At 52.0% G+C, this 11,760-nt stretch overlaps 1 protein-coding gene across 1 annotated transcript in view; it reads right to left on the reverse strand.

Moving 5' to 3' along the window:
• Positions 1-1,361: 1,361 nt before the first annotated feature.
• LOC104501767 (voltage-gated potassium channel subunit beta-1-like) overlaps positions 1,362-11,760 on the reverse strand; it is a 31,723-nt gene continuing 21,324 nt past the window's right edge. Inside the window, exons 2-5 of the mRNA XM_010145635.1 lie at positions 9,506-9,549; positions 3,737-3,774; positions 2,216-2,291; positions 1,362-1,390 (exon numbers count right to left, since the gene is read on the reverse strand). Of these exons, the coding sequence (XP_010143937.1) occupies positions 1,362-1,390; positions 2,216-2,291; positions 3,737-3,774; positions 9,506-9,549 (187 nt within the window). The remainder of the gene's footprint in view (positions 1,391-2,215; positions 2,292-3,736; positions 3,775-9,505; positions 9,550-11,760) is intronic.

An 11,760-nucleotide genomic window follows, 5' to 3' on the forward strand; every position in this document is an offset into this window, starting at 1 on the left:
CACTCCAAGGTGTCAATAATCTCAGCCTGGAGATACGGCTGTTCAAGGGACAAGAACGCGGCAGCAAACACCACCACAAGACTTACTTTCCACCCCAGTACAGTTTAGTCGTTATGACCAGACTGGACCTCCTGCAAACAAAACAGAAAAATTGTTATTGTTAAAAAAAGGATGCTAGCAGTAAGGAAGGAGGACGCTGCTCGTGGGCCAGAGGCAGTATGTGGCTTCCCGCAGCAGCGGCCGTGCCAGGCTTTGCAGCCCTGGGCCCAAAGCAAGTGCTCGTACATCTCTATAGCCTCCTTTAAGACAGGTCCAGAGGCCACTCCTCCTCCCACGCTTGAGTCTGCTGCAGGCAGGGAGTGACCATAGGCTGCTGTCCAGAAACCAAAGCTAATTCAAGTGAAGTGACCAAAAAAAAAAAAAAAAAAAGAAAAAAATTGAATTCTGGAGGAAGCTGCCTCCAGAGCCCTTAACCAAGGGCTACAGCACTATTAGCAACTGGTGTCCATTTCCAGGGCTTCCCAGCAGCATTCCGAGAGTCATTAAAACTCCAAGAGTGATGTTTTCACTGAATTAATCTAGAAATTCCCCTGTGATAGTAAAACTTTGATTTACCATTTGCAAAGTACTTTGCTGCGTTGCTGTACACGTACAACCCACAGTTTCTCCAGCTTTTGCTACTTCATTTTTTTTCTTCCATGGTACCCAGAAGTTTTTTTACTGAATAATCATGGCCCTAACACAGGGGATAGTGATTTTGGAGAGAGCACTGCTAGATCCCATTCCTCAGTTGAAGGCTGAACATGACACACACGGGAGGTCTTTAAAGATTATGGAAATGCTCTTAAAATGACACAGTGATGCTAATGTGCATCATTTACATTAGGTATCATCCCCTACCAGGCTACCCAGGATGAGGGTCCACCGCAGCTTTGCATTCTTAATGCACAGTCTTCTGCGCACAGATAAGGACGACGACACACACATCATCCATCCGAATTCGCCACCCAGGGCAGTGACAACGGGTAGGCTCAGAAGCTGGGTGAACCCTGTAGAGACGATGCTCTTGCTCAACGGCCAAGGCAGCACCGCAGGCTGCTGGTCACAGCCTCAGGGAGCTGGCGCGCTCTCCTAAAAACCCAGGTGAGCATTTTCGTTTGGCGCTTGAAAGCTGATGCAGGAGCCCTGGCTGGCTGCTCTGCGCTTGACGGTTGCACGATGAACCTCCCAGCACAGCCTCCTGCACTCACTGCTGGGGCAGCATCACCTAACACACATCATTTTTAAAACCCAGAAGGATTTTCCTGTCCCCAGGGGTCCTGCTCGTCTGCAGGTGGTACAGTACCTCCAGCCCTTCTTCTTCAGGATGTTCCCCAGGATGACCTCAGCCCTGCACGGGAGAAAGAGCCCCGTGTGAGGGGAGACCGCAGGGTGCTCAGACCAGGCACACCGTCACAGCTGCCAGTGACCCCCGCTCCTCCAGACAGGGCCACTCGACAGAGGCAGCACCGCTCTGGGCTGGGCAGATCTCCCACCCCCTCCACAGGTGACAGAGGCTCAGCACCGGCTGGGACAGGGTGCAGACAGCCCAGGGGCACAGTCCCCTCCGTGGGTACAGAGCACCTTGTCCACCCATCCCCGCAGGGATGGACCTCCACCCCCATGCCCTACATCTGCTCTGGGAAGGCACTTTGTCCCCATACCAGGAATGTCACGTCCCAAGTCCACTTTTTACACTAAATACAAAGCCGTATCAATAATCCAAAGTCAAATGTATTACGGATGGATGTTTTTTTCCCCAGTTCCACAGCAACACTAAGAGCATTAGCTCTGCTGCAGCCAGAGCTGCTCCCAGCACTGGGCTCTGCGCCTGGGAGCTGTCACTGGCACAGGCCGTTCATCACCATTAAGATGAGCACTGACTTTTCATTTATTCAGGATACTTTTCTCCCTGTGCCAAGAGCAAGTGACACAAGTGATAAATTTCAGTGGTCAGGGGGTACAAGAGGGTTTGGTTTTAATTTTTTTGTTTGATTTTTTTTTTCTTTTTGGAAGAGTGCTCCAGACATCGTGGTTTTCCTGTTCCCCCCTTGGGGAGAAAGGACCTTCCCAACCACCACCAGAGCGAAAGCCCTCTCTATCCTGACACAGGGAGGAGCAGAGCCAGGTGTGGGGACCCCACGGAAGCAGAGTGGGACACTGGACACTCACTTGCCAGCTGCGTACACCTCAGCCGTGTCGAACAGGTTGACGCCGCTCTCGTAGGCAATGGTCATCAGCTGCTCAGCCACCTTGGGGAAGCAGAGACAGAGAGGTGAGTGGGGGCACATGGCATCCCGAATGGCAGGTGGCTCGTCCCACACGGGGAAAAGCCCCTGAAGCTGCAACAAAGGGGCTTCAGCAGGGCTGGGAGGGGCGTGGGCACCCCTGGGCCAGAGAGACCCCTCAGCAGGGCACCTGGGGGTTCACACACTAGCCTGGGAAGCACCAAAACATATTGACATCAACTCCGCTTTGACTCATCCTGGGAGGAATTAGACATTTCATATGAGAAGAGATTAACAGGAAAGCGGCCAAGAATTTGAGAGGGTTATAGAAGACACCCCGCAAATCTGTGGTGTTTGGGACAAAAAAAAAGATATTTCCATGGTGAGAGTTTTGGTTGGGTTTTTTGGTTTTTTTTTTTTTGGCTACCCAATGGGTTGCCCTGCAGCTCTCCAGCAGATGTCATAGGGAGTGTAAATGCCTGAAGGTCATTTCATGTGATCCCCATCAGAGCCCTGGTAGTCCCGCTGCTCCCTGGGAAGGATTCTGCACCCAGAGGGGGCTGACACCCAGCCAGAACACCCAAGCATGACCGATGTCTCTCGGGAGGGCATCCCTCAAGGACAGGGCTGCATTCCTGTCCTCTTTTTCATGCATGAACACTTTGCATTGACTTGTTCCGAGTGAGGAGGACAGGAGAGCCAGGGAAGAAAATTTATAACTGAAACAAGTCATCTCGCTTCAACCTGCAGCAGCGAGAAACAGGAATGAACTCAGCGATCCACCATCAGCAGAAGAGATACCACCAGAGATCGAGGGCTTAAAAAGGAAAAAAACCTTCGGGTTCAGTCTCCTGGACTGTTTTCTTTCTGCCAAAGTTATTTTGGGTTTCTGTCGAGTACCAGAGGGAAGGCAGCAGGGAGGATGCTCTGTGGCATCTGCAGCGTACCTGAGATGGAGGGAAACCCACGTGTTGCCCAGGACTCGGGAGGATTATTAACTGAGATTAAGAGCCATCTGGTATGGGCAAGAGTGTGTAGGAAAGCCAAAGCTCATTTTCATTTGTTTCATCTTATTATGTAAAAAAAATCAATCATCAGGCAGCTCCTTGTAAGCCAAACCCCTGCCTGTATTTATGGCTGTTGCTGATTACGTGCATGATGCAAAAATACGTTCCAATTTCTGCTCCAGGAGGGCTGCTGCTGCCAAGGGGTGGGAGGAAATCCCACTCCAAAAGGCACAGACGAGAAGATGACTGAGGGCTGAATGGGGTCTTGTCAGAGCTGACCCCGGGAAGCGTCAGATTCGTTAGGGTCTTTGGTAGCAGGAGCGCGCTGCTCTGCATGGGAGCTCACTGCTGTTTCCTCGTGCAGAAGCAGGCTCCGCTGATTTCTGTAGCCATGGTTTCGTTTAAAAATATCTCATTTGGGGATTTACTTCCTGCATTGTACTTGCACCAGGTGATACCTACCTCGTCTGAGATCTGACCTCCAAAAGTGACCCATGTCCCTGGAAAGGACAAAATAATCTGTTACAACAAGAGGTTTTTGCCAATAAAAACATTTACTCCAGAAAATCCAGGCTCGTTGGGATTAAACAGGTTTAAAATGGGGTTAACTGGCTCAGCAGCTGCTGCATCCCGATCAAGCAGGACCAGGACAGGCACCCGAGCCCCCTCTCCTGGGGTGGACAGTGGGGCCAAGCGTGCGGACCCGAGACTGGCACATGAACCTGCTCAGGGAAGCTCTGGTGGGATGCTGTGCGCCCAAACACAGTTTCACAGAAATATTGAGCTCTTTGCAAAACCGAGTTCATTTTCCAAAGCTTCAGTTTGTCCAAGTGGGAAAAAAAATATGATGCTGCTGGAATGTGTCATTTGGGGAATGAAACCTCCTAAATTTCTTATTCGTCATTGAGCATCCTACAAGTCAAAGCTAGGAAAAAAAAGAAATGGCAGCATTTCTATTGAGCTGAAGTATTTAAAACCCAAAGTGACTTTTCCCCAGGAACTTCTCCAACGTCTGACAGCAGCGCAGCCAATGGGCAGCGCTGTTGCTGGCTGGCTCTGAAAAGAGCTGCAGTCACAGATCCTGGTCTATTATTAGGAAAAACTTGGGGCACTGTTTCTTTATGACCACAGCTAAAAAAGAAATACCCTGCGGTGGAAACCGGGAAAGAGCGTGTGGATTTAACTGGCTATTCCCAGGCTGTAGGACAGCACTTCCCATAGGTCCCCTCTATGGGGGGATGTCCGTGCTGGGGATACCTATTCCTCAGCTGTGGGAAGGCACAGCCAGCAGCGAGCTGGGGCGGCGCCAGGTCCCATATGGGACACTTCTCAGACAGCACATCCTCACCCTGGCGGCCACTGCTCCTGCCCTACTTATCTGACCTTACCGACACCCCACAGCAAGCGATGCCGAGGCTCGGGAGGAGCCTGCAGCGTTACCTGTGCCTCCCACCAGCCTGCCAAGACACCACGCTGCTCTGCAGCACCGCTTTCTACACACCAGCTACATCCAAACCCGCACCTCTCCTGTTTAATGGATAGGTCAAAGCCCACATCACTCACATAAAACTCTTCAGAATTTAAAATCCTGCCTCATGTCATCCCTCTGTAAGGAGGGCAGAGGGGCGCAGGCCCTGAGCTGGAGAATTCAGTTTGATTTAGGCAAGACAGAGGAGAGACCACAGTGCCAGGGACGGGTCAAGCCCTGATGCTGCTGAGGAGGAAAAACTTAAATTCTCCCTGCCTAAGCCCTCACACAGGGGCTGGCACCACAGATACGTCAGCACACCCGCATCGTCATTAAAAATGTATTGGTGAGCTCGTCGCTCACAGCGAGCGCGGCAGATGAACCCAAGCAGGAGTCAGGAGCCGCGCACGTCTGCCGCTAACGCGCCAGCGGCTTTGATAAAACCCTGCTACGAGGCAGCAGAGCTCGTCGCTCACAGCGAGCGCGGCAGATGAACCCAAGCAGGAGTCAGGAGCCGCGCACGTCTGCCGCTAACGCGCCAGCGGCTTTGATCAACCCCTGCTCAGAGACAGCTCAGGAGTCAGTTCCAGCAGGGGAGGCTTGCTTCCTTTCCCTCAAAAAAGGTCAATCTGATTTTTTTTTTTTTATGCATCAAGTTTCTTTGAGTACAGGGAAAGGTATTTTTAAGGATGTGCGTTAACTGGGGGGTTAGACGGAAACTCTTGATTTCCTGCAGAGAAAAACAATCTCTGCAAAAGAGACATTTTCACTCAAAAACACGTAACCCAGCTAATGCCACTGAAATAAAGAGAATCAGCAGAGAGCACACATATTTCTAACTAATCCTGCATTTTCCTCTGCTCCCTATGAGGGCAATGATGGGGCAAGCCCAGAGCTGCCTGCCCACCACGCCTCACTGGCTGGACACCTCCAGAAAGGTCCTTTCTCTTATCATCACAGTAAAATGCTCTGCTCCCACAGAATAAAGATTAAAATAGATTTCAGTTTATCATTCAGCTTTTTTATGCAGATGAAAAAAATCCACATGAAGCCTGCCTTCCATGTGAAAGCTTCAGGAGCATTATTTTTATAGCAATGCATTAAAATGCATTTCTGCTGCAAAATGGGTTGAGCCCGTCTATCCCAAAGCGATTTTTTTTCCTCACATATGCATACAGGTCCTCAGCACAGGTGGGAAAAGGAATTGTTTATACACCTTAGGGATCACACATCCTCTCTCCAGTTTATGTGCTGCAACCTTACAGTGCTCCACGGAGAGGGAAAATGCTCCCGTGTGTGGCTCGGGAGAAGAATAATGAGCACTTTGAAGATGAGCAGTAACTATGTGCCATAGTGAGTAAACCTGCCCTGGAGCTGCCTGTCTGCTCCCAGATCCCGGCAGGGGGGACCTGAGGGGCCTGGGACCCCTGGTCGGTGAGATGGTTGGGACCACGCAGGTGGGGAATCCTTGGGGTGTTTTTTTTTGCCTTGATCACGTGAAAAACAGCCAGAGAGGGGAGTGCTCGCTCAGCAAGGTGATCTCTAAAGCATCAGGTGCAGTCTGGAAAGGGAGATGCTCCGTTAGCACCCTGTCAGAGCAGGGAGGGCAGCACAGGGCCCCCCCTCCCATGACGACCCCCGGGCAGTCGGCATGGGGGGTGGCACCCGCACCCAAAGCAGCCGGGGCAGCTGCCGGGGCTGTGGCACAGCACGGTGCCCGCTGCTCAACTCCGGTTAAAACCCTCACTCCTGAAAGCGCACAGCACGCTTGGCATTTCAAACAGCGGCTGAGGATGATTCACAACCTCAGCCACCGCCAGTGCTTGGGAAGAAAAATACACTGGGGAAAGATATACTTTTAAAAATTGTTACTTTAACCCTTATACTGTCTCTTGTCTACTCCAATTCACTGTCTATGAATGCACTTCCCCACGACTTAGCGTGGCAGCAGCAGACAGACCTCTAGCTCCTGCCCCTTGCCCATCATGTCGGTCCCTCGCATTGGGAAGCGATTTCCCAGCTGGATATCCTCACCTTCAGCAGGGGCATCTCTGTTAAAACTGGGGCTGGCTCCTTTTCCATCCCATCCCAGACCTTGGCAAGGTGTGGTTAGTGCTGGGTCATTTGCTGGTGCAAAATCCACCACTCAACAACCCCGTTGCCAGCAGATGTGTCACCTCTGCAGGAGGAAGAAGGGTTCCTGGCTGGCAGCCAGAGCCTTGCCTCCTGCCAGCACAAATTCTATGCCAGTCTTGCTCCTGGCGAGGATGATACCACATGGGCATCTGGCATGTGGCTCTGGTCTGGCACTCAAAACCTGCAAACGCTCAGCCCTGCGCCCTGCAAGTACCTGGGTGCAAGCCGGACCCCGTCACCACCGTCCTGGGTCAGCAGTCGTTTGGGGTTGGCTTTGCAAAAGCTTTTCCCCAGAGCAAAGCTCCAAGGGGCGATGGCAGCAGCTGACCCTTTTCTGCTCACAAAACATCTGTTCCTGTACCCAGCGGCTGCAGGAACCTCTCGTTCAGGAAGATTTCTTCTGTGCTTTCACACCCTGACCTGGATTTGGGGGTTTGCAGTGGCTGGTTTCACCCTGCTGCTCGTTTCCTCGGCGTCGGGGCTAATCACCTTGATGGAGGCTGTCTCAACATTTCCTAAAAATCAACAGGCAGCCTCCACAGGCAGAACTCGCTCTGAATTAACTACGTGAAAAACAAGACCTTATTTTTCCGCCCGCATCACAATCCCATTTCAGACCCAGCATCACAGGAAGGACCTCGTGCCAGCCCATGGCTGGGCCCTGCAGATCCCTCAGGTAACGCCTCTCCTGCCTGGCCCACAGGAGGAGCTCAGCCTGGCAGAGCACTCCTGGCTCGGAAGGCAGGTTCAGCGACCCACAGACACGCTTCCTGAGCATCTTTGCTGGTGAAACACTCTAACTCGTCTGACCTCGTGCTCTCACTCAACACTTCTCACCCTTCGAGCAGCACCCAGCGCATGAACGAGCGAGAGTGCGAGCTGGGAGAAGCAGGATGTCATTAGAGGACACGCCTTGCCTTAGCTCTGCCTGCCTTTGAGGTCCGTTCTGCTTCACTTTTTTCTCCAATTTTCCATACTAGAGGATAAGGCACACTCCCACCTTGCTGAGATTTTGGAAGGCTTTTAAGGAAGATTGCTGAGCCTTCAGAAACTTTAGTAAACTGTAAATTAGGTTTTCATGCTGCAGAGAGTTTAGAGAAACACATTTATCTTTCAGGGAACCACGGACGAGAAGCTATTCAGAAAAGTCACATAAGCCAGGGCTGGAAGCAGCCACCTGAAGGATCTGCGGTGGGTGGGGAGGATGAGCTGTGCTGCAGAAGGAATACCTGAACCTTCACCAGGCAACTGAGTGCCAGGCTTTCCAGTTCCCCTCTCCCCGCTTCCCACACCCCCCCAGGGCTGTAGGTGCTCACTGCTTCTGGAAGCAGCTGAGACACCCAGCTCCGAAGCGGTGCCCAGCAGCTTTCTCCCAGCCCTGCCCTTGCCCGGAGAAGCCGCCTGCTCCCTCCTCAGCCCCTGCAGCTGCACTCACAAAGGCTCTGTATATTTAGATGCTGCTGCAGTTCCACATGCTTGAAATTAAAGAGAAGCTCTGCAAAACGTTTTGTACTGCTGCTACTTCCTTCCCATCACTCTTCTCCACCACCACCACATTAGCTCTTGGTGAAACTGAAGGATGATGAACAAAACCTCTGCACAGATAAGACAACACGTCCTCTTGAAGCCTGGTTCTATTTTAACCAGAAGAGCTGTTCTTGGCAGAACAGGCTTTATTTGTATGACTTGTGATACAGGGTGACTTTCACAATTCACTCCATTTTAAAATAATCAAGTCTCCAAGCGTGTTGGAAAAACCGAGCTAACCCCTCAGGCACCAGCTGGGAACGGAGCGGGGAGCTGGAAGGGGATGCCCACCACGGGCACCAAAGGCAGAACATCCATCCCTGGGACATTTCTGTGCATCCCCAGGGGCTTCACCTTCCTGCTGCCCCAGCCCTGCACCACGGGAAGGTGCTCACAGCAAGAAATCCTCCTCCTCCTTTTGAGAGAGATTATATATAGATACTTGAGAGCATTCTTCACGTGAGCAGTTCAATGGCCATCAAAGAAATTACTCGCATGAGTGAAGCCATCAGGAGTTGTCCAGTCCATCGCACACACTCTTACCCGGCAGCAGCCACGAACTACAGCCCACAGGAACCGCAGCATCGCTGCAGGACCCGCAAGGCCAGCCCACAGGTGCCGCAGTGCTTAGAGATGCTCTTTTTCATAAAATATTGATGGGTGTTCTTTAGTTTAAGTCAGTATGGAACAGCAACAACAAGGTGCACACCCCGGCGATAACAAAATCAGCCCCTGCCCGTGGCCCCGGCAGATTGCCATGCCCCAGGACTGGAGCTCTGACACTTAACAGTCTTGGGGGCATTCACAGACATTTCAGATGTGGTCTCTGTGCTGTCCCTCACAAGATCGGGTCCCGTCATAAGGACTTTATGCCATAAACCTTCATACAGCTCCACTCAAGTGCTATAGGTGGAAAGCAGTGCCTCACGCCGTGGGCAAGTGCCTCGGCTGTGCACAGGGCAGCTGACACTGGGCTGTGAGCCATTGGCAGGACTGAGCAGGGCCTCGGGCTCTGGAAACACATTTTATTGACCGATGTACGAGAGCTGGCACCATCACCCAGGGCTGCAGTAAGAGCAGTGGCCACGGACATTACTCACCCAGTCCGAGGCACGAGACTCTTAGTCCGGATTTCCCAAGGTTTCTAGAAGGAAAAGAAATTAATTAGAAAATATTGTTAAGCCCTCAAGGGACACACAACTTAACCCCATGGGAAACCAGCAGCCAAGCAGAGGAGGCCCTACTTTTGTCTAAATCATCCGTTTTCCTCCACAGGGGGCAGACAGCCCCTCGGCTGGAGCTGGGATGCTGGCGCGTGGGGAAGGGTGGGTGCACTGCCTCGCTGGGCTGTGGGGGAAGCTCCGAGTGCTCCTGGGGCTGGGAATAAACCCAAATGCATTCAGCATATCTCACATCTGATGTCACCCGGGGTCCCATGAATAAGGCACGTTCCCTTTGCTTTCATCATTGTTTGGTGTTCACTGAATTAACACCAGGTAAAGTACTCGCCTTATTCAGCTTCACTCTTGTCAGAACACCCCCGTCCATCCCAGCAGACCCCATGTCCAGCTTCCACAGGTGCTCCCAGGCTTGGGCTTTCCCCTGAACAAAACACCCTGTGATGTCCCAGTGTGAGGGGAGGCAGCGCCTTGATCCTCAGCACCGGCTGCTTTCAGCACCAGCGCAATAAAGTGATTCCCTTCTCCCCCACTCCCAGAGCCAGGCTGGAGACCCGGTAATTTACCCTGAGACCACGAGATGTGCCCCCCACCCTAAGTTAAACCTACGGCTGCGGTATGAAGCACCCTGTCAGTTAGACCTCCCTGCGTTAACCTGAACGGTACAGCTGCATCTGCGCTGGTTTTTTTGCCAGATCAAGGTATAGCGTAGGGACCATCGATCTACCTTCCACTGCAGAGTGCCACAAACAATCGCCGCGCTTTTGGCTGTTCCTGATGAATTATTTAAAGCAAGTAATTGAAAATAAAGCCCTGCTCATCCACGATGAAAGGGGTCAGACAGAAAAGAGGACATTAGCGCAGGTCATGCCCTGCTCTTTCAGCTTTTTTTTTTGTTTTCCACTCGATTTTGTGGCTATTTCAGGTGTTCGCTCATATGGCACAATTTCCTGCATGGGAAAGCAACCGCTGGCATCCCCAGGGAAGGCAGGAGAGCCAGTCTGACCTGACCAGGCAGCCCTTGGGGGCAGCAGTGCCCTGCTCCTGCCCCTCCAACGCCATGGCTCTACCCAAAACCCAGCACCGCCAACAGGGACTCAAAATCTGGGGAGACCGGGGTTTGTCCTCCAGCAGCTCTCTGAAAACAGGAGCTGCGTTTCCAGCATTTCAAAGTTTATGCTTATTTTGTAGAAGAGGGTGTTTTACATCCTGTTTCTCACCAAGCTGTTCTTTAACTTTCAGAGTCCACTCTGTCTCTGCGGAGGCCCAAGCCTGTGAGGGCACAGCTTGGCCAGGGAGCCACATCCCTCTCTCTCCGTAAACATGTATATACACTTGTATTCCCTATATCCGCATACACACACACATACCCTATAGCCATGTATGTGAATGGATATATACACACATATACCCTGTATATGCATACACACATAACTAGACACACACACACCCCCATATATGCACATACGTGCATAACTATACATATACCCTATAGTTATGTATCTATAGTATGCATATACAAACACCCACCCCCTATATATGCATACACGTACATATAAACACATACAGATATAGCAGAGTGAAACCCTTTGGTGTCTCCCCTCACTTATGGGGTAACACCCCCCAGCAGTGGGGTCTGTCTCAGAGTCTCAGCCCCAGTACTGGCTGTTCTGCCCTCCTTCCCCACAGCTCCCTTGTCCCCCATGCCACAAAGCCACGTCAGGGCTTGTCCCTCTGCCTGCTGGGGACTGAGGGGTAAAGCACACACACGGCTCTGCTCCGGGGGGTGATAACCAGCTCTTTGCAAAGAGACCTGCACGGAAGTGCTGTGTTTGAATTTCCAGAGCCGTCTCTGCCATTTACTCAGTGTTCACATGAGCTGGGTACGTGGAAAATTCTATGTCTATAGTCAAGAGCTGACACTGAAAGTCTTTGCACCACAAGGTCCCTCTTGCAAAACGAGCTCAGAAACTGCTCGGGAGGTCACCATCCCATGGGCCAGCCTGGAGAACATCGCCAGGTCACAGCCCCCCAGCTACTCCCATCGTTCCCAGCCCACCCTGTGCCTTCGAGTGCTTCACCTACTGGCACCCCCTAACTAAGGGGTGAGCAGTCTGGCGGCAGAGCGAGCCCACCAGCAGAGCCAGGAGTCAGTGAAGAGCAGCCGCTGGGGCTGG

The sequence above is a fragment of the Buceros rhinoceros genome, unplaced genomic scaffold, assembly GCF_000710305.1.
Source record: "Buceros rhinoceros silvestris isolate BGI_N320 unplaced genomic scaffold, ASM71030v1 scaffold2431, whole genome shotgun sequence".
NCBI classification, from domain to species: domain Eukaryota; kingdom Metazoa; phylum Chordata; class Aves; order Bucerotiformes; family Bucerotidae; genus Buceros; species Buceros rhinoceros.